Raw genomic sequence first — 22,702 nt, 5'->3', positions numbered from 1 at the left:
TGCCATGCTTTCCACAAAGTCCTGAGCAGCCCCTTGTAAGGTTGTGTCGGCATGGATGTTAAAATCCCCTAGGACAACCAAACTAGGTGTCTCCAGGAGAACATCTGCCATGACCTGAAGCAGCTCAAGCAGGGAATCCTTGGTGCAGTGATGAGGTCAGTACACTGAAAGGAATGAATCCTGTACTCCCCCTATTGCGCAACTTTCAGAACATGCACTCAGAGAACTGGGCCTTCCCAGTAGGACGCCTGATGCAAGCTAGTGACTTCCTAAAAATCACTGCAAACCCCCCCCCCTCCTGCCCACATGACCTGGGTTGCTGTGCGTAAGAGAAACCTGGTGGACAAGAAGTGGCCCATCTGCTTCATCCAACCAAGTCTGTTATACATGACAGGTCAAGTCCTCCATCCACAATCAAGTCATGGATGGCAGTGGTCTTATGAATCATTGACCTAGCATTGCACAGCAACACCTTCAGGTCATGTGGGTTTCCCTTGTTGATTCCAGTAACCATCTGGTCAAGACCAGACCTGGAGGCAGGGATAGTCTTCAAACAATGACTAAGCCTCCCTCCTCGGTAATGACATGGTCTGGTCTTAGCATAACTCCTCCTCCTGCCCATGATCACTGAGATTAGATGTCCCAGTGCACCCCCCCTCCCCTCTGGAACTTGCCCCATAACTTTCTCAAATGAGAGAGATAAAGGATACAGAGCTGTCAAATATTCCACAGTACTACCCCACAATATATTTCATTCCTAGTATTGTGTATTGTCTGCAGCATGCAGTTTCAGATTCAATGCATTGCTTTAAAATATATTTTATTATCAAATAGAAACCCATATATGCACAACGTCCTTCAATCAAACCTTTTCTAATTGAACAAGATAATCAAAAGATTTTCTCTTAAGATTTGCTGACACAGTTAAGTCTGATTGCACTACATTTGAATGTGTTGGAGGTGAAATAGACAATCTTAAAAGTGGTAGAAGGAGAACAATGGATGGATAACATAGAAAATTGGATGAAGGGTGCACAGAGCAATGCCTAAGAAATATTAAAATGATTTCAGTTCAAGCTGAAAAATTGTAGGGCCAACCATTCACATGCAGAAACAGAAACAATGTGGTTTTTATAGAACTCTAAATATACTTTTAGAAGGATGCCCTAAATGTAAGAGTTTCCACAAAGCATTTTGGATTTCTTTGTTTCTCATGCTGTAGATGAATGGATTCAACATAGGAGGAATTATGGTATATATAACAGAAAAAAATATATCCAGATCAGAAGAAACACTACTGGGAGGCCGTGCATAGGCAAAGATTGCAGTGAACACAAACACAGTGACAACTGTAAGGTGGGGAAGGCAAGTTGAGAGGGCTTTTTTCTTACCATGTACAGAAGGAATTTTGCGCACTGCAGAGCGTGTTCTCACTGAAACAGAGAGCACGTGTTGCGGTTGGGACATACAAGCCACCCTGCTGTTTCCAGGCAGATGGAGGCAGCCAAAGGCTGTAAGGGGTTAATGGTGTTGCCTGTGAATTTACATATGGCCAATAAGGGAGGAGGAACAGAGGGTATATATATTCAGGTCGCCTCCCCCGGGCGTCCTCGTGGCTTCTGCACCGGATCAAGGAGCGGTCTGCTGGAACCGGTTGTATACTGAGCCTGATATCTACTTACTCCTGTTCTAAATTCTTCCTATTTCCTAATTCCTCTCTCTTCCTTTGTTTTCTCCTGTTAATTTCTTTTCCCCTCCTCCGCCTCTTTTATTTTACTCATCCTTTCCCCCCCTGTTTTATTGTTTATTTAACGGCGGCGATCAGAGGTTCGGCTGGGAGAGGTTTCTCCACCCCCGCCCCGGGCCCGGGGGGGAGGCTTCCTCCCCGGCCTTTTGGGCTCCTCTTTTGGCGAATCCGGAGGGCTACGAGGGCGTTTGGGGCGGAGGTGCAGCAGGGCGCGGCCTACCCCCCTCTTATTTTCGGCAACTGCAGTGCCGTGATTACTGAGCGCCATCAGGCCGCCCCCCCCCGGCGCTGCGGCGAAAGTTACCTTTATTTTCGAGGCTGTAGCATTCGGTCTGGGCCGTTGCTGCACCCTCATCCCCAGCGCTTGGGCCTAGTCCACGCGATCGCGCGGTGGCGGTGAGGGCACGCCCGCCTTTTTTGCCTCCTGTTGGCCCCGTCGGGTAGCGAGCGGCCTGCTTGCGGCGCGCCGGCACGCGTGGGCCTTTAGGGACTTTGGGCCTGTGCCGCGCGTTCGCGCGGCTGTTGTGGGTGGGCGCTCGTCATATAGAGGCCTCTAGGCCCCGCAGGAGACTGGTGCGGCCTGCCTGGCTTCGCGCCTGCGTGCTCGGGCCTGCAGGGACCTGGGGCCTGGTCCGCGCGACTGCGCGGCCGTGGCTGCTAGCGCCCGCCATTTTGGAGCTTCTGCGGGCCCTGCTTAAGTTGAACTGCCGGTTTGGCTCCGCGCCGCTGCGTCAGGGCCCACAGTGACCTGGGGAATTTCCCCGGCGCGGCCTGGGGCCTTCTCCTTTACTATTAATTTGCTGCGTAATCGCAACCAATTCCCCACTTTGGGCTCCCCCTGGTGGCCCAGGGTGGTACCGCGCCTAATTTTATTCTCATTGTGAGCGGCTGCCCCCTCCCCCTGCTGGTTGTTTGAATATTGGCATATCCGGCTAATTAGTTGTTTTAAGTGGGTCAAGGATAGCAGTCTATCGTTGCCTGGTTCGTCTTTGATTGTTTCTGGTCTGGAGGTGGGACCTTTTGGCCTGACTCCAGCGCTCCTTTTGGGTTTGTGAATAACTGCTTTGCAGGTTGGGCCTGTATCCAGTCAAATAGGTAGATAGTTAGATAGATAGATAGATTGATACTGATTTATCTGCGTTTTGAAATTTTATCGTTGCTTACAGCCAAGAGCTAATTCCTTGCTCATACTTCCTGTATAGGTTGATTGCCTATTGGTCCTTGCAGGAGCGGCTGGGAAGCAGTGGTGCTAGGGCACAGCAGCGGTATTCTGGTTGGAAATTGTTACTGTTTAGCAACGTTCCTGCTTTGGGAAGTAACTGGCTTTTGATTTTCTTTCCTGCTAGCAGGTATGGCACCAAAGAAGGCTGTTTGCTCCGGTTCAGCCAGGGCTTCGAAACGGCCTATTAGGGGCCCATCTCAGGCGCTTCGCTCACCCTCTCCCAGCCAAACAGTGGGGAGAGTGCAATCCTTAGTCGCAAGCATGGCTGGAGATCCTGCGGCCCTTTCACGCTTTGCAGCAGAAATGGACGGCGTCCTGCAACGTTGTTCTTCGCAACCATCTACATCCGGAAGGCCGCCCTCCTCGGCTTTGTTGTCTTCGCCAGCCTCCCCGTCATCTAGCGAAGACGGGAGTGAAGGATCTCCAACAGGGGGCCTAATTGGGGGCCCGCATTTAACCCAGTCCCCTGTCCTTCCTGTTATTCAGAACCAGCCTCGGAGGTCGGGCCGCCTCTCTGGGCGGGCTGCTAAAAGAAGCGCCCCACCGGCGGTTTCTACTCGCCGGTGTACGCCCGCTCGGCCTCCAGCTGAAGTAGCATCGGGTTCTGGCACCTCACGTGTTGTCTCTATGCAGTCTGTTCCAGTCCCATCTCAGCGGGATCCCGATTCGGAGTCCTCTATCGAAGACAGTCTCCCGGTCCCCGCCAGGAAGTCGTTGGGGGGGAAGCGTCATCACAGAAGGTCATCCAGGAAGCGTGCGAAGCGGAAGAAGGACGACTCTTCTTCCTCTCTTTCGGGTACGTCTTCCTCTAGTTCGGATGATGAGGGTAGTTACATGGAGCTTTATTGGGGTTTTGGCGAATCGGTCTCTGGGCTCCCTCGATGGGCTTGGGAACGCAGGTCGAACACTCATCGGGCAAAGTATGGGGCTGTACAGGAATGTAGGGATGGCGTGTTGGTTCCTGACGTTAAAGTTTCAACTAACTCGGCCAGGGATATTATTCCAGGCTCTCATTTGTCGTCAAAATTGCGGTCCAGAATTCTAAATGGGCGCTACATTGATATCTTCAAATTGGTTCCACCTTCTGATGATCAGGAGAAAGGAAACTCTTCTTCCAAGAGGCGTTCAGGGACCGCTGCGGTTGACAGGACTTTTGAGCATTGGCTCGATTGTTTCCAGGTCTTTGCCGGCGTAGTTATGGCAGCTTATCCTAGGAGGTCCCTTCATTTGATAGTCTATTTATCCATTGTGCGCTCCGCCTTCACCAAAGCGGGTGAGAAAGCGGCAATTAAGTATGATGAGAATTTCAGGCGTCGTGGTGCTAAGATTCATTCTGCCCGTTGGGACCGTAAGGATCTTGACGTGTGGACCACTTACGTGGCCCCACTTATCGACAAGAAGGTACCGGAGCAGCAGAAGTTGAAGAATTTTGCTTTTAAAACAGGCCGTCGCCTGCCATGTTGGGATTTTAATAGGGCCTCTTGTCAGCGTCTAACTTGTAGATTTGCGCATAATTGCGAAAAGTGCAACGGAGCGCACCCCGCTTCCTCCTGTTTTGGTGGCAGGCGGCCCTTTCGTGGGGGAAGAGGGGGTTCTCAGCAACCCCCCAAGCCCGCCGCCCCCTCCCCCTCCACCTCAGGTACCGCAAAATAGTGTACTGACTTCATTGGCCTTTACTCCTGTGTGTTTGCCGGCCTTATTGCGGTGGCTTCAGTTCTACCCGGACAGGGTAGCGGCGCGTTATTTGAGTGAAGGCTTCTCTGTTGGTTTTCGGATCCCGGTAGCCATGACGCCGGTGGCACGGAATCCGTCTAATCAAAAATCGGTTCGTGAATTGCCTGAAATTGCCCATAGGAAGATTTCTAAGGAAGTGGCTATGCTTCGGATGGCTGGTCCTTTTTCTGCCCCTCCATTTCCTAATTTGCATGTATCCCCATTGGGTATCGTGCCTAAGAAAGCCCCAGGCGAGTTTCGATTGATTCATAATTTGTCACATCCTAGGGGTACATCGGTTAACGATGTGATTCCTCCAGAGCTTTGCTCAGTGAAGTATGCCTCCCTTGATCACGCGATCAAGATGATTCGGAAATTTGGTAGGGCTGCTTTGCTGGCAAAATGCGATATTGAATCGGCGTTTCGTCTACTGCCTATTCATCCGGAGGACTTTTGGCTTCTAGGTTTCCAGTTTGAAGGAAAATATTATTTCGACAAAGCCATGCCTATGGGCTGTTCGGTAGCTTGCGCTGCGTTTGAATCTTTTAGTACCTTTTTGGAATGGGCCCTCAAAGAAAAGACCGGGCTGGTCGGAGTTACTCATTATTTGGATGATTTTTTACTGGCTTCAGATTGTTCTACCGATAATTGTTCGGTGTTGTTGCGGGCATTCGCGGATCTTACAGTGGAATTGGGGGTGCCATTAGCGGCGGAAAAGACGGAGGGTCCTTCGACCCGCCTCACTTACCTGGGTATCCTGTTGGATACGGTGTCCCAAACCTCTAGCTTGCCAAAGGATAAGCTGGTTGCGTTGCAGACGGTCATAAGAGAATTGCTCCCGCTAACGAAGGTGTCCCTATTGCAGCTACAATCGTTATTAGGGCACTTGAATTTTGCATGTAGGGTGGTGGCTCCGGGTCGCCCCTTTTGTTCTCGTTTGGCTCGCCTCACGGTGTTCGCCTCTCTAGTGGGGTGAGGGCTGACCTCAACATTTGGCTTGAATTTTCAGAGGATTTTAATGGGGTGTCGTTATGGCAGGACACGCTGAACTTGCATAACGATTTCCAGGTGCATTCAGATGCGGCCGGTTCACTAGGTTTTGGTTTATATTGGATGGGCAGGTGGTGTGCCATGCGTTGGCCTCCTGATTGGCAAGGGGAAGCCATTACGCGGGACCTAACTTTTCTCGAGTTTTTTCCCATTGCAGTGGCAGTGCACTTGTGGGTCGAAGAGTTCAGGGACCGTCGTGTCTGCTTTTGGACCGATAACCAGGCGGTGGTGGATGTGCTGGCCAAGCTGTCATCCCGTTCTCCGAGGGTTTCGGCCCTGTTACGGGCTTTCGTTTTACATTGTTTACGTTATAACATAGTGTTTTCTGCTCGTTTCGTTCCTGGGGTGTCTAACGAAATTGCCGATGCTCTGTCCCGTTTTCAGATGGAGCGGTTCAGACTTCTGGTTCCGGAGGCTCAGGAACGTCCGGAATATTTCCCGGATCATCTCTGGAGCCTTGGCAGGAATTAGTTTTTCAGGGAGTAGCGGCCTCTATTTCCTCTTCTACTCTCAGGTCGTACACTAAAGCTTGGAATGATTTTTGGTCTTTTACGCACCAGTCAGCTGGGCAGGAAAGGTTGGCTTCACCATCTACCTCTCAGGTGCTGAAATATTTGGCGCACCTATTTCAGTTGGGTCGCGCGCCTAAGACGATAAGGATCCAGGCAGCCGCCATTGCCTTTTTCTGTAAGGCTTACTTTGGCAAAGATCCTTGTGAGAAGTTTGTGGTGCGTAGAGCCCTGGAGGGGTGGGGTAGGCTCTGTCCTTCTCGGCCAGCTATTCGACACCCTATATCATTTGATTTGCTGTGTAAGATGCGCAGAGAACTGTGAAAGGTTTGCTGGTCCAGGTATGAGGCTCGCCTCTTTTCTGCAGCCTTTTCTATTGCATTCTTCGGAGCTTTGAGGGTTGGTGAAATCGTATGGGAGGAACATAAACATGGCCATTCGAGGGGATTATTACTTCGGGATGCACTGTTGTTCCCGAATGAGCTAAGGCTCTTGATTAGATGCTCTAAAACTGACCAGAAAGGAAAGGGAGCCCTTCTTCGTCTCCCTGCCACAGGAGGGAAGGGACCTTGCCCGGTTAAGGATGTTAGTAAATACCTGGCCATCCGGGCTCCTGGGGAAGGTCCGTTGTTGAGGCATGAGAATGGGTTGCCCCTGTCTAGGCGCCAGTTTGCAATGGTGATGCGGAAGGCCATCATGGCTTGTGGTGATTCTGCTTCTGGTTTTGCCCCCCATTCGTTTAGGATCGGGGCAGCCACAACGGCAGCGCATTGGGGCCTGTCTGCCAGCAGAATAAAGAATTTGGGTCGTTGGAAATCGGACGCATTTAGAGGTTATGTTCGTTAACATATGTTTCTTTATTTACATGTTCATCCCAGGTGTAGCAGCAGTCCGTATCTGGATGGTGGGGCACAGCATCGTGCATTGGGCCGGCATCGAGGCCAGGCAGCGAGGATTGGGATCAGGTCTCGGCCTTCCTCCTCACGTACATGTATCATGGCTGTCCAGAAGGGGAATGTCTTGGACAGAGTTTCTACCGTTGATGCGAAGGCAGTTGGGCGTTGAAGGGCCGCCCACGGCCATTGTGGCGCAGCTTGGGGAGAACGACCTGGTTACCATGGGCTGTGTTTATTTACGGACTGCAATATTGGGTGACCTGGAAGTGCTGCACGCAATGGTGCCGGCAGCAAAAATATTCTGGTCAAGGTTCTTGCAAAGGCGGGTTTGGAGAGGCAGTCGTTGCCCGACGGCAATTGAAAGGGCCAGGAAGCGTGTCAATGCCGCTGTCTCAAAAAAGGTTTTTGAGCTGGGGGGTGATGTGATTTCTCATCCCGAGATTCTTGCTAGGGACGAATCTCTTTTCAGGGGTGATGGAGTGCACCTGTCGGCCTTAGGGAATAAGGCTTGGCTGGCGGCTGTGATAGCCAAGCTGAGGTCTTGGCTGGGGCTGTGAGTGGTTGGCGGTGAGCGTAGGGCTCCATTGGCGGTTAGGCATTGGTTAAATTGGTTGGTTGAGGGGTAAGTGCCTACCCCTCCAATGGTGATGCGGAAAGGGAATTCCGTTAAAGGAATCCAGGGGCTTGCCATTCTTTGTCCTTGTCCCCGGAGTCGGACCTGGGCCCTGCAAGCCCCACAGGAACATGAGGGTGAGAGGTGTGAGACTGATCCCCGGCTTCATTTTCTCACCCAATACTTGTTTCCCACGCTGGCTTCCGCTGGAATCCGGAAGACCAGCTCTGTCCATGGGCAAGGACAGATAGTCATAACCAATGCCTAAGCAACCACTCACGTATTTGTATTTTAATAAAGTTGTGGCCAAAATTATGCCAAAAACCTTAAACAAAAATGATGTGTGAAGTGTGATTTTCTTGGTGGGTGGCATTGTGGGACTCAACACGCAAAGCGTGTTCTCACTGAAACAGAGAGCACGTGTTGCGGTTGGGACATACAAGCCACCCTGCTGTTTCCAGGCAGATGGAGGCAGCCAAAGGCTGTAAGGGGTTAATGGTGTTGCCTGTGAATTTACATATGGCCAATAAGGGAGGAGGAACAGAGGGTATATATATTCAGGTCGCCTCCCCCGGGCGTCCTCGTGGCTTCTGCACCGGATCACCCGCCCACCCTCCCTTTAATAGGCGAGGTTTATGGTTTGTTTGACCTTGCTATGCCTGTCATGGGGTCGTCCGCCTTGGTGCGGGGGCCTGGTAGGAATTTACCATTTGGCTGATTGGCTGGTGCCATTTGGGTTTCGCCTACTGCGTAGCAAATAAGTCACAACTTGTAAGGTTGGCGGTTAGGCATTGGTTAAATTGGTTGGTTGAGGGGTAAGTGCCTACCCCTCCAATGGTGATGCGGAAAGGGAATTCCGTTAAAGGAATCCAGGGGCTTGCCATTCTTTGTCCTTGTCCCCGGAGTCGGACCTGGGCCGTGCAAGCCCCACAGGAACATGAGGGTGAGAGGTGTGAGACTGATCCCCGGCTTCATTTTCTCACCCAATACTTGTTTCCCACGCTGGCTTCCGCTGGAATCCGGAAGACCAGCTCTGTCCATGGGCAAGGACAGATAGTCATAACCAATGCCTAAGCAACCACTCACGTATTTGTATTTTAATAAAGTTGTGGCCAAAATTATGCCAAAAACCTTAAACAAAAATGATGTGTGAAGTGTGATTTTCTTGGTGGGTGGCATTGTGGGACTCAACACGCAACAAACACCTGCATGTATGTTATGATGATGAAAAGGAAGCATCCTATTCCTATAAAACACCCTATCAAAATAAACCCTGCTTCAACTAGGTAAATGTTAGAGCAGGAGAGCATCAGTAACTTTGGGATTTCACAGAAAAATTGATTGACAGTGTTTGAACAGAATGTATTTGCAAACGTGCCACAAGTGTGTAACATGGCATAAAGAAGACTTGTAATCCACAAAATGACGATCATCTGAATACAAGCTGCTTTGTGCATTATTGTCTCATATTGTAATGGGTTGCAGATGGCAACAAACCGATCGTGTGCCATTACCGTTAGAAGGAAAAGGTCTGATGCTACAAAGAAGTAGAAGAAGAAAACTTGAACCACACACCCAGAATATGAAATTGACCTGCTGTTCATGATGGAATTGACCATCGATTTCGGTATGATGGCAGAAACGGAGCCAACATCCATCAGTGCCAAGTTTGTTAGGAAAAAATACATAGGTTTGTGCAGATGATGATCAAGGGCTACCGCTGCAACAATAAGAAGATTCCCAGTCACCGTTGTCATGTACATTCCTAGGAACAGAAAGAAGTGTAAGATTTGTAGTTTTCGAACTTCTGAGAATTCTTTCAGCAGAAAGATGGATATGGAAGTAAGATTGCTCATTTTGCCTTGATTAGTTGCATTCATTCTGTAGAAGGAAGAATATGAGAAGTGTCAACGTGTCAATATTCATTAACCAGTTATTTCAAACAAGTTTCTCATTGCATCTTTCCTACATTTATGTGGAATATTTACCAGGGCACCATTGTTCATTTTAAAGTCAAACAGTATGATGACAGTTGAATCAGCAGCATCATGTTTCAAGTATATATGATACCAATTGAACATGGATAGATGATAGGAAAAGAGAAACTTGATAAACGTCAAGTTTACATCAAATCTACTCAATCCCATTAAAACATTTTGAAATACCTTTAATAGCAAGATTCGATTTCTCTTGCCAAAGATATGCAAGTCCATGTATCTTCTCCATGAAGTACTTTCAACCTTCCTGTGCCCCTTGCCACAGAACATGTAACTGATGTTTTTTGTCTTTGAAATGTCTGCATATGTAAGGATGCGGGAAAGCAAATTATTTTTGGACTGTTTTGTCAACTTTGGATCTTACTCCCAAGTTGATGAAACAGCTGATCAGAAAACATTGGTGAAACTCTTCAAGTTCTTGTTGCTTCTTCTATTTTTAGCAGGCATGATGAAATAAATGCAACAAGTGATTGAAAACATGAAAAATGTTCACAAGTGTTCTGACATTTGTATGTATCTATGTACAGTATATGTGTGTATGTGTATTCAAGAAGTCAGTGTTGATTCAGTAGATGATATTGGGGTTTCATACACGATTAATATAACATAATTGTATCTATGTAAGAATGATATGTAGGGCTAAAATTCCTTGAGGTAAATACTGAATCTGAAAGAAGGCCCACATCTCCAGTTCAAATTTTAACATCAGTATTAAAGGAGAACTGGTGTATAACAAACCACAGTTATTTATCTAGTGAAGTGAGTGCTCCTTCCCCCTACCCACCACCCCATAGACAATGCTGTTCCAATGAGACAAAGGCAAATGAGATAGATATCAACTAATACAACAACTCCTGGATGTCAAGATCCAGATTTTGGGCAAGCACTCTTGGATGAGAGAACCCCAGCAGAGATTTAAATCACAAAACATGCAGCAAAGTAAAGCAAGGTGATACAGGCCATTAGACCTTTAAAACATCCACTTCTACATTGCTTCCAAAGTTCACCTCTTCCCTTTGCATAGAAAGAGACCACACATTTGGCAAGCAAGTTTTTAAAAAGTTTATTTACAAACTCTTCACATGTTAGATTCATGTGCTTTTCTATACATCAGTAAAAAAACCCAAAAAACAAATAATGCTTTTCCTGCATTATGTATTCATGTGTGTACATGTATTCAGTATGTGGTATGAGGTGTGTGTGTGTGTGTGTGTGAGAGAGAGAGAGAGAGAGAGAGAGAGAGAGAGTGTCACAGAGTGATTGTGGGAGGCAGAAAGGGAGGGACCTGACAGGAAAAGGGTGGAATAAAGGAGAGCTAGAGGAAAGTGAGAAGAAAAACTCAGTGAGCAAAGATTACATAGAAAAGGGAGGGACTTTTTGTTTTGTTTTTAAAAAGATTAAAGGGGTGTGTGCACAGAAAACAGAGAAGAAGGGGCATGGAAATGGGTGTGTTTGTGAAGTGAAGGGGTTGTGAAAAGTATGGGAGGAGGGGAAAGACAGTGATGGTGAGGAGGGGAAAGGGAGGAGGGGAAAGACAGTGATGGTGAAAATTGGGGTGCAAATGGAGTTACAAGAAAAGAGTGGAAAGATGATGGCATAAGTAGCCTGGAAGGGTATGGCAAAAAGGAGGGAATGGTGGCTGCACAATTGGGCAGGATGTGTGCTTAGTAGTTTCAATGAGTACAAGGAGGAAGATGCAGGAGTTTACAATGGCAGTAGTTTGTGTGCAATGGATCGCAAGGCATGGACATTGGGGTGAAGGTGAAAATAGCGTTGCAAAGTGGTACTACAGAATATAACATCCAGGCAGCTTCAGAAATGAGGCTAGGAAGGTGAAAAGTGAGCAGAGAAGTTACATGGGTTGAAAAGAGGAATCTCTAGAGGACGAATGTGAGGAAATAACAGAGGGCATGTTGAATGAAGTGAGCAAGGGTGAAGTCCTAATAAGAAAACATAATAGTTTTAGAATGTAGTGGCATACAAGCTATTACAATCTATTACAAATAGTACAGTACAGATAGAGTCATAGATCATAGAATTGTAGAGTTGGGAGGGACCACAAGAGTCATCTAGTCCAACCCCCTGAAATGCAGGAATCTTTTGTCCAAAATGGGTTCGAATCCACAACCATGAGATTCAGCTATGAGATTTTGCAAGGTGAACAATGCAAAGCGTGTTCTCCCCCATGGAGAGCACGTGTTGCGGTGGGGGCTGACGAGACACCTCACTGTTGCTAGGCAAAAGAGTCTGGCCATCTTTTAAGCAGGGGCGGGCTGTTACTGGGGAAATTTATATGTTGCCATTTATTGATTGACAGCCCTATTTGTTAAAAACATTTCACGCAGTGATGATATTCCTCTTTTCGCTGCGTGCTTCGGATCACCCGCCCTCCTTTCCCTAATGTTAGGCTGTTTGCTTGACCTTGCTATGCCTGTCATGGGGTCGTCTGTTTTGGGGCAGGGGCCCAGTAGGAAGTTTGTCCATTTGGCTGATTGACTGGTGCCATTTGGTTTTTGCCTACTGTGTAGCAAAATCGCCACAACTTGTAAGGTTGCGGTTAGGCATTGGTTTGGGAATTGGTTGGTGGAGGGGTATGGATTTGGCTGTGCCTGCCCCTCCAAAATGCTGCTGCTGCTAGGAGGGTTTTCCCTTAAAGGAACCCAGGGGCTCACCATGCTTTTGTACAAAACCCCCTGGCAAGGGGCTAGGGGCACGCAAGAGCCCCTGGGAGCATTCTGGGGAGAGGTGAGGCATGGTTCCCAGTCCCGTCTCTCTCCCCAGGTGACTTACCCTTTCTGACTTTGCGGGGGGTGCAAATGTCAGAGCTGTCCCCGTGTGGGGTCAGTTAGTCGCTACCAATGCCTAGGCAACATCTCACATTGCTGTAATTTTAATAAAGTTGTGGCCAAAATTATGCCAAAAACCTTAAACAAAAATTAAGTGTCATTGTGTTTTTATTTGGGGTGTCTTGGGGACCTCGACATGCAATAAAAACATTATGATGATGATGTGAAACCTGGTTTTCTTCAAAACTTTCTTACAAAGCTTTATATTTTGATGTTGTTGAAATGGTTGTTGTCTTTTATTATATTTGAATCTCTTGTAAATGAAATAAACAATTCACAATGGGAATGAAGAGGAACAATCAAGGCTAAAAAGACATGGATAATAAGGAGAAGGAATCACAGAGCAATGCCTAATGAATATTAAAATGCTTACATTGCAAAGTGGAAAAAATTCCAGTGTTAGCCACACATATGCAGAAGAGGAAACAAAACTATTTCTATAGAACTCTAAATGTACTTTTAGCAGAATGCCTGAAATCTAAGAGTTTCCACAAAGCAGTCTTGATTTCTTTGTTTCTCATGCTGTAGATGAATGGATTCAACATGGGAGAAATTATGGTATAGATCACAGCAAAAGCTACATCAAGAAAGGAAGAAACATTACTGGGAGGCTTTGCATAGGCAAAGATTGCCGTGCCCAGAAACAAAGATACCACAGTGAGGTGGGGAAGGCAAGTGGAGAGGGCTTTTTTCTTACCATGCACCGAAGGTATTCTGCGCACTACAGCAAATACCTGCATGTATGTTATGAGGATGAAAATTAAGCATCCTAGTGCTATAAAACACCCAAGCACAATCAGCCCAGCTTCAACTAGGTAAATGTTAGAGTAGGAGAGCTTTAGTAATTTTGGGACTTCACAGAAGAACTGATTGACAACATTAGAAGAGAAGGTGATTACAAAAGTGCTGCAAGTGTGTAGCATGGAATAAAGAAGACTCAGAATCCACACAGTGACAACCATTTGAATGCAAGCTCCTTTGTACATAATCATCTCATATTGTAATGGGTTGCAGATGGCAACATAGCGATCGTGTGCCATTACTGTTAGAAGGGAAAGATCAGCGAATGTAAAGAAGAAGTAGAAGAAAACTTGAGCCACGCACCCAGAATATGAAATTGATCTGCTGTTCATGATGGAGTTGGCCATAGATTTGGGTATGATGGCAGAAACGGAGCCAACATCCATCAATGCCAAGTTTGTTAGGAAAAAATACATAGGTTTGTGCAGATGATGGTCAAAGGCTACTGCAACAATGATGAGAAGATTCCCAACCAGGGTTGTCAAGTAAAATCCTAAGAACAGAAAGAAATGTAAGATCTGTAGTTCTCGTATGTCTGAGAATTCCTTCAGCAGAAACATGGAAATGGATGTAAGATTGCTCATTTTGTCTTCAGTACTTGCATTCATTCTGTAGAAGGAAGAAACTGGGAGGTGTTAATATGGCAGTATTAACTGGTTATTTAAAACAGGTTTATTCATATTTCACTATAAACTCCATCAGATTTTGCTTTGATGAACAGTTGTGAAACAGTTTTGCACCAAAACATTCCATTTGTAAGCTGTATCTCATTCATTTATTATTATTAAATGTATTAAGAAGCGCAGTTTCCACCCAATAAACATTAATATTCTTTTGTAATACAAAATAATATTGAATATATGATCATTGAAATTTTCATTTCTGTTGGTGTTCTGAATATTTTTGAGACTCTACAGCTGCAAATACAAAATTTTAAGTGCATTATACAAAGGTGACACTAGATGGTCACTAGTTCCTTTACCCCAAAAGAAAGTTCCTATTGGGGAGTGAATTCAAATACATACCTCAGCTGCATAGCCATGACAGGACTTCCATCCATCCATTCTCTCTCCTTCTCCCACCTCCTTCACTCACTCCCCATCTCTCTCTCTCTCTCTCTCTCTCTCTCTCTCTCTCTCTCTCTCTCTCTCTCATACACACACACACACACACACACACACACACACCAGTGATTGGCACTGACTCATAGCTGTCGAAAGTTTTCAATAAAAAAGGATGCCGTACCATTTCAGCTTATCCCTGCATAGAAGTAACTGAAGGGTAGTGTGGGGGGAGATGAAGCTCCTACTCACACCCTTATCCATAGCATGGCTAGTTCATTGTGGATTTGGTGCAAGTCATCCTTGGAATGTTTCTGTAGCATTCACACAGGGTTGTCCTCATCAAAATACCAGTCAAAATAGAAGCCATCAAAAGTTCTCACATCAACCCTGACTGGCTGGGTGATGGTTCTAGACTAATCTGAATTTCTGTTCCCAGGAGCAACAAAAAGTGGTGAAAGAGTAACAGCCCAAGAGCAATGTAGGGGGAGAAACATGGAATGATGAAAACAAAGAAAGAGCATCATAGATTGATCACCATTGGTATCATTAGATTCATAGTTCAAAAACTTATGAGTACCTTGGCTCTTTAAAAACAGCTATGTTTCTTTGTGGGTAGGTGATGTTTTTGGTTTAGCTGTTGTAGATCATCACTAATTGCACATTCATACAATCATCTAAGAAGTTTTCATATTTTCTTGGTACCTCCCAGAATATTGTGCAGTGGTTATATTTCTAAATTTGTTTTTAAAAGTTGTATGTGCAGGACATTAATTGGAAATGTGCTTTGACATTCTGGGAAATTGCTCCCATGAATCCAAAACAGCTGATTGGAATCAGAAGTCATCGCCCCCCCACCCCAATTATAGCTGCCTCTCTTTTAATGACAAACACACACAATCTAATAGTTAATATGAGCACTCTGAGTCTGATGCAGCATTCCAGATCCCACTGCATTTCGTAGGGAGCTCTTCCCTTCTGCCCCTTGCAGACCCATATGCAGATTGGAACATAGCTATGAGGATTACTGCAGCCGATCAATGCATGCTTTGACAAAAGTACTTATGAAGTTGTCTGAATACTTCCTTCTTTATTTCAAAAACATCTTAAAACTCTTTGGAGCTGCCAGTAAAGTCAGCAGCACAAAAATAAAAGGTCATTTAAAATGCTTGCAGGAAGTGACAATATATCCAATAATATATTTAGAGATGCAGACAGGCATTTTTATTGCTCTCGATAATTGTTCAAGAAGAGACTGTCCAGCAAGGATTTAAAACCATTGTTTGATAAATAGCAACTCCCCCCCCCCCATATGATTCCCTAAAAAGGAATAGCACAATAATACTATAAACATGCTCAATAAGGTCTTGCCTCACCTAGATCCAGTCCCAAATAAATTTGTGGGCTAGGCTACTTTAAATAAGGTTTAAAAATTGGAAACAATTAACAAGTTAGACATTTGGTAAAGTAGAATGGTTTAAGGATGGCTGCATCATTGCTCTGATGTTTCAAGTATACATGAGACCACTTGAAACTCAATAGATTACTGGAAATGAAAAAAGTGACCAGCACCTCTAGATTACATCAAAATAATAGAAAACTACTCAACTACCTTTATTTATAATAATCAGTTTCCCCTCCAGCTGCTTTAGGGTTGAATTTTTTGATGATTTGAGAGTCCCTGCATTTTCCCAGCCGATCACATTACCCTTGCTGTGACCCTTAGTATAGAATATGTAATTGATTTGTTGCCTTTATGAAGACTGCCTATGTTACAGTAAAATTCATTAAATGTTGCATCAACTAATAGTGACAGCACACATGGGAAAGTGAACTATTCTGAGTTTCTTTTGCCATTTGGGGATCTTATTCCCAAGAGTGCAGCATTGCTGATCTGAAAACATTGTTTAAACTCCTCAAAGTAATGTTTCTTCTTCCACGTTAGTTGCAGATGCAAAGAAATAACATCTACAAGATGTTCCTCAATGCATGAAAAATGATGACATGTGTGGTGAATCTATGGCTAGCATTAGTTCAGATTTGTTTGATTACATTCAAATATAGTTGCCATTTCTAGATAGAGATAGACTTCCATAGCAATCCATGTTCTGGTAACCTCCTGGTTGAATCATATATTGGATTATACATAGGACTGCCAATGAATATGACCTAGGAGCTTCAGTTAGTGCAGAACCTGGCTGCCAAAATTCCAACTGGTTCAATAAGATGTAGTAATATAATTTCTATTATAAGAGGATGGCACCGAAACCTACCTTTGAATTGCCACTTCCTATATCATTCTCTTGACCCCAAAATAACTTTGATTATAGCCTTTTGCCGAGTACTACCTAAATGGAGGTGCATTTTGTATTCAGTAAAGAGAGAGGATGCAATAAAGAGAAAGTTCCCAGAATCTTGGTTTGTTGAGGTCTCCTAACAGCTTTCATATTGCTCAGTAAATCAGACTTTCCAGGATTCGGTGGAGGAAAGCCATGGATCTTTAAGGGTGATAAGAGTGCTTTAAATGTATGGTGTGGATGAGATGATGGTATTTCCCCCCACCTCTGAGAACAAGGCCCAATTTAAGAAGGTGAACAAAGTGAACAAGACAATGTTCTGGGATTTTTAAAAAAATGGCCACAACTTTATTGATTTCAAAATTTGTTAGGATTTAGCATAGGCATTGGGCATATATCCCTCTCAGCCCCCTGTTGGAGGACTGAGGCTTCATAGGGTCGTTCATGGGATATATGGCCCCATCGCAAGACGCAGGTGATCAAATTATGGAGACATGCAGAATAAAGTTGACGCATTAGGGGGAATTTGTGTCAAAGTTGCCTGATATGCATTCATCCATTGTTACATTTTGCTCTGTATTCTATGCACAGACTTCCAGTGGCTCTCTGGGCCTTCAGACAGTGCATCATTCCTTGCCCTGCTTGGAGATGCCAAGTTTTAAACCAGGAACTGCCTTCATGCAAAACAGATGTTCTACAACAGATTATAGGGGGAAAGTCAAATACAGAAGGTGATTGTGAAGCACCCACATGCCTTCTTATAGAATTCTGGATATGATTTTAGAAGAATGCCCTACATCTAAGAGATTCCACAAGGCAGCCTTGATCTCTTTGTTTCTCATGCTATAGATGAATGGATTCAATGTGGCAGGAATTATAGAATACATCACAGCAAAAGCTATATCTAGATCAGAAGAAGCTTCACTGGGAGGCCTTGTATAAGCAAACACGGCAGTGAACAGAAACACAGAGACAACAGTGAGGTGGGGGAGGCAAGTGGAAAGGGCTTTTTTCTTACCAAGGACAGAAGGGATTTTACGCACTGTAGAAAAGATCTCCATGTATGTTATGATGATGAAAATGAAACAACCAAGTCCTATACTACAGCTTAGCACAATAAATCCAACTTCCACTAAGTAAAAGTTAGAACAGGAGAGCTTCAATAATTTTGGGATTTCACAGAAGAATTGATTGATAGAATTAGAACAAAACCTGTTGGCAAATGTGCCCCCAGTGTGTAATATGGCATTAAGAAGGCTAATAATCCACCCAATGGCTACCATTCGAATGCAGGCTCCTTTGTGCATAATTGTTTCATAGTGGAGGGGATTGCAAATGGCTACATAACGGTCATGTGCCATTATAGTTAGCAGAGCATAATCTGATGTTCCAAATAAGAAATAAAAGAAAACTTGAGCAACACATCCAAAATAAGAAATAAATCTGCAATTTAGGAGGGAAATCGCCATTGATTTGGGTACCATGACTGAAACTGTTCCAAGATCCATGATGGCCAAATTCAGTAGAAAGAAATACATGGGTGTGTGGAGGTGATGATCAAGCAGAATAGCAATAACAATAAGGAGATTCCCTATTATTGCCATTAAGTACACTATCAGAAATACGAAGAAGTGTAAGATTTGCAGTTCTCGAACATCTGAGAATTCCAGCAGCAGAAAGACAGTCATGGATGTAAGATTGTGCATTTTGTTCACATGCTACCTGTACAAGTAAGAAATCAAGAATTTTTAGCATACAAATATTGATTATCTAGTTTGATTTAAACAGAGCTCTTTTAATTTAACAGTCAAATGCATCTCATTTTCCTTTGTTTAATTCCCGCTGGGAAAACAATATGATGGTTCTTTTTCCCACTCACTATGTCCACTCATTTCCCTTCTACACCTTTTGCAAAGCCTCTCCTCTTTGCCAAGGGGAGGGGCTGTGAGCAGGTATCGCTTCCCACGCTTAGCAGGGGGCATGGATGGCCCACTGCATCAATGAGTCCCTGGCCTGTGTCATGCCCACAGACAGCCAATATGGCTGGCTGTGGGGCGTGGTTTGCCGCTCTTAAACCAGTGTGGAACTGTGGCTCAGTCTGTTTGTTTCCTGCACACACAGATCTTTCTCCCTCTCTCCTTTCCTCCCTCTTATTTTCATGCATTCAACAACTGAGCTTGTTATGGACCTCAGTTGGTCGCCTGTTGAAGAGGCATGGTTGGGTTTTTTTTCCACTTGGCAAATGGGCACCAGCCACTTGGTTTTTTTGCCTACCTCAAAGCAAATCATCACAACTTTGTAAGGTTTGGCAGTTTGGCATTGGAAAATGTGTTGTGTATTGGAGGGGAGGTTGTGGTCATCACCTACCCCTCCCTTTGAAGGGTATTCCGTTAAAGGAATTCAGTGGTCGTGGTTCCTGTCCAAAGCCCAGGTGGTGATAAGGGCCATGGCACGATCCTCCAGTGACTCTAGGGGAAAGCTTCCAGTTGATTTGTGTCAACAAGCTTCCCCTACTGGTTGTTAACCCTTGTGTGACTCCCGGCAGAGCAGGCAGGAGTCAAATATAGTCAGTTTGGATCCAGTGCCTAAGCCAATACCAGTCACATTCTGTAACCAATAAAGTTGTGGCCTTTTTTAGCCCATTAACCTAAAATACTTGTGTCCATGTGTCTTATTTTATCATAAAGTGGGGGTGGGGCCTCGACTCACAAATGTGTGCATTGCAACATGATTCTATATCCCTCTAGCTATCCCTTGACATCTGTGCATTAGATGGAACATCAGAAAGAGAAGCCACTTGCACACATATTGCACATAAATGTGCAAAGGGGCTCACTACTCAGTTATGGGTCCTAATGATGCATGTTTTTGCAGCAACTAGAGGACAACATGCATACAAAGTACACATATAGGCTGTACTCCCCCCCCCTTTAACCCACATTTTCCACAGAAGATCTCTAGCAAAATCTGTAAAAAATAACCCATTGTACATCTGCAGTCACTGCTGGGGTGCAAACTCTTTGGCACTTTTTTGGGGGGGTGGCCTGTTTGTCAGCTTTGGGCTGACTTTTCAGTGACTAACCTCTATTGCCCCACTCCTCCTTTCATTTGTTCCTTGCATTAGCAGATTTGCACAAGAAACGTAATAATGAAAATCAATGATTGGGACTGTTTGCTCCAAAAAGAGTTGATTTAATGTGTATGCCACTATTTCTCTAAACCAACTAATTCCTCTTTCCTTGGAATTGGAGAATGTGTCTGACTGAGTGAAAAAGCAGCATGGCAGCCAGACCAGGACTCCGGGAGGCATGTATGTGCATGTGATTCTGCTCTTGTGACACATCCTGGATTGCATTGCAGCATTTATTTGAGCAGGCACTGAGCAAAAGTTAGGTAGTACAGCAGGAAAGTACTAAGAGCACAGAGCTGGATTAGGGCTATGTGACCTGCCACTTTACAAGTCTGCTGCCTTCATATGTGGTTTAAGATGCTGTCCTATATCTAGTCTTTAAGAAGGGAACGGGGTGTGGGGAGGAAGACACCCTTCATCTCAGCCAGCAAAAGGTCTTGGATCAACCCTGAGTGGCTCATCTGGGTTTCTGTTCCCAGAAGCAACAAAAAAAAGTGGTGAAAGAGTAACAGCCCAAGAGTAATGTTGGAGGAGAAATAGGGAATGATGAACACCAATATGAAGAATCATAGATTTATGACCATAGGTTGCTTTATATTCACTGTTCAAAAATTAAAACTTACCTTGTCTCTTTATGAACAGCTGTGGTTCTTTGTGGGTAGGTGATGTTTATGTTTAGCTATTGTAGATCATGACTAGTCATACATTCGTAGAGTCATCTGAAAATTCTTCCAGGAGGTGACAATACGCCCTAAACAGGTTGCCATATTTCCCTATAGGTAAAGCTAAAGGGACCCCTGACCATTAGGTCCAGTCGTGACCGACTCTGGGGTTGCGGCACTCATCTCGCTTTATTGGCCGAGGGAGCCAGCGTACAGCTTCCGGGTCATGTGGCCAGCATGACTAAGCCACTTCTGGCAAACCACAGCAGTGCACGGAAACGCTGTTTACCTTCCCACTGGAGCGGTACCTATTTATCTACTTGCACTTTGACGTGCTTTCGAACTGCTAGGTTGGCAGGAGCTGGGACCAAGCAACAGGAGCTCACCCCATCACGGGGATTCGAACTGCCAACCTTCCGATCAGCAAGTCCCAGGCTCAGTGGTTTACACCACAGTGCCACCTGCATCCCTAATCTGTGGCAAAATCAGCAGTCACTGCTGGTGTGAAAATCTTTTAGCACATTTGGGGGGGGGGTTGGTGGTTTGTTAGCTGTGGGCTAACTGTTCAGTGTGTTGCCACATTCCTGCTTCCACCTGCTCCTTGCATGAGCAGATTTGCACAGTGTATGTGAATATTTCTCTAAAGTAATTCCTCTTTCCTTGAAATTGGTAAATGTGCCTGATTAAGTACAAAAGCATCAAGACAGCTAGGAAGTTTCATTTATGTTCATGCATTGTTCTGCTCATGTTACACATGCTCAGAGTCAGCCCACCCATGAGGTGAGGTGAGGTGAGGTAACCGTCTCAGGTAGCAGGGGCAGCAAACCATGGTGTAGATCTTTATTTTCTGCTTGTTCCTGAATATCTTCACTCACACTTTCTTTCCCAGCAGGGAGTGGAGTGCTGTTTTGATGTTCACCCCAGGTACCAATATGTCTTGGGCCAACCTTACAAATGTTGGTACCTCCACTGCTGCATTGCAGCTTTTCTTTGAAAAAGCCACTGAGGAAAAACTAGGCAGCACAATAAGCAAGAAGCAGCCAAATATTAGAGGACGGAACTGGATTTGTGTTTTGTGACCTGCCCAATGCCTCCTATGGTAGCCTCTGCCCTCGTGTGTGGTTTACAATGCTGCCCCATCCCTAGTCTTTGCACAGGGAATTGGGGTGAGGCAGAGAGAGAGAGCAAGTCAACCTTCATCTCAGTCAGCATAATGACTTAGATAATATCTGAGTGGCTGGGTGGCAATTTTAGATTAATTTGGATTTCTGTTCCCAGAAGCAACCACCACCACCACAACAAAACTGCTCAGGGAAACTTGTGCTGTAAGAGTAACAGCCAGAGAGAGATGAAGGTGGAGAGACAGAGAATGATGAAATAGAAAAGAAAAGGAATAATAGATTTCTTACTATGGATAGCATTAAATTAATATTTCAAAAATCAAAAGTTACCTAGGCTCTTTAAAAACAAGCGGGTTTCATTGTGGGTAGGTGAAGTCTTTTGTTTAGCGGTTGTAGGTCATACATTAATAGAGTCGTCTGAGAATTTTACATCTTCTTTTCACCCTTGCCAAAATATGGTGTAGCAGTTTTATTTCTAAATCAGGTTTTAAAAGCTGTATGTGTAGGAGGTTCATTGGATATCTGCTTTGGCATTTTGGGAAAACACTCCCATGAGTCTAAACTGCTGATCAGAACTGGAATTCCCCCACTCCAATTATTGCTGCCTCTGTTTTTTGTCACAAACAAAAAGAAATAATTCGTATAAGCACTCTGTGTCTGATGCAGCATTCCAGAGCACACTGCATTTTGGAGGGAGCTCAGCCCTTTTGTCCCAGAGTGGTGTAGTGGTTAAGAGTGGTAGTCTCATAATCTGGTGAACCAGTTTGATTCCCTGCTCCTCTATGTGCAGCTGCTGGGTGACCCTGGGCTAGTCACACTTCTTTGAAGTCTCTCAGCCTCACTCACCTCACAGAGTGTTTGTTGTGGGGGAGGAAGGGAAAGGAGAATGTTAGCCGCTTCGAGACTCCTTAGGGTAGTGATAAAGCGGGATATCAAATCCAAACTCCTCTTCTTTTTCCTTGCAGTCCCCCATGTGTGGATCGGAAGATAGATATGAGGATTAGTGCACATATCAATGAACCAATCAATGCATGGGT

General features: G+C 45.1%; 2 protein-coding genes across 2 annotated transcripts in view; both read right to left on the bottom strand.

Moving 5' to 3' along the window:
• LOC309354795 (olfactory receptor 14A16-like) overlaps positions 1-18,458 on the bottom strand; it is a gene marked incomplete at both ends in the record, with an annotated part of 31,312 nt that extends 12,854 nt beyond the window's left edge. Inside the window, 2 exons of the mRNA XM_081885065.1 lie at positions 9,248-9,381; positions 18,234-18,458. Of these exons, the coding sequence (XP_081741191.1) occupies positions 9,248-9,381; positions 18,234-18,458 (359 nt within the window). The remainder of the gene's footprint in view (positions 1-9,247; positions 9,382-18,233) is intronic.
• On the bottom strand, positions 13,031-13,978 carry LOC309355522 (olfactory receptor 14I1-like; the record flags this gene model as incomplete). Its single annotated transcript, XM_081886460.1, has 1 exon — positions 13,031-13,978. One exon carries the CDS (start codon positions 13,976-13,978, stop codon positions 13,031-13,033), a length of 948 nt encoding a protein of 315 aa, XP_081742586.1.
• Positions 18,459-22,702: the final 4,244 nt, after the last annotated feature.

Source organism: Podarcis melisellensis, assembly GCF_964234715.1.
Source record: "Podarcis melisellensis genome assembly, chromosome: 13".
In the NCBI taxonomy this organism is placed as follows: domain Eukaryota; kingdom Metazoa; phylum Chordata; class Lepidosauria; order Squamata; family Lacertidae; genus Podarcis; species Podarcis melisellensis.
The sequence above is the reverse complement of the archived record's forward strand: the minus strand, read 5'-3'. Positions and strand labels throughout refer to the sequence as shown.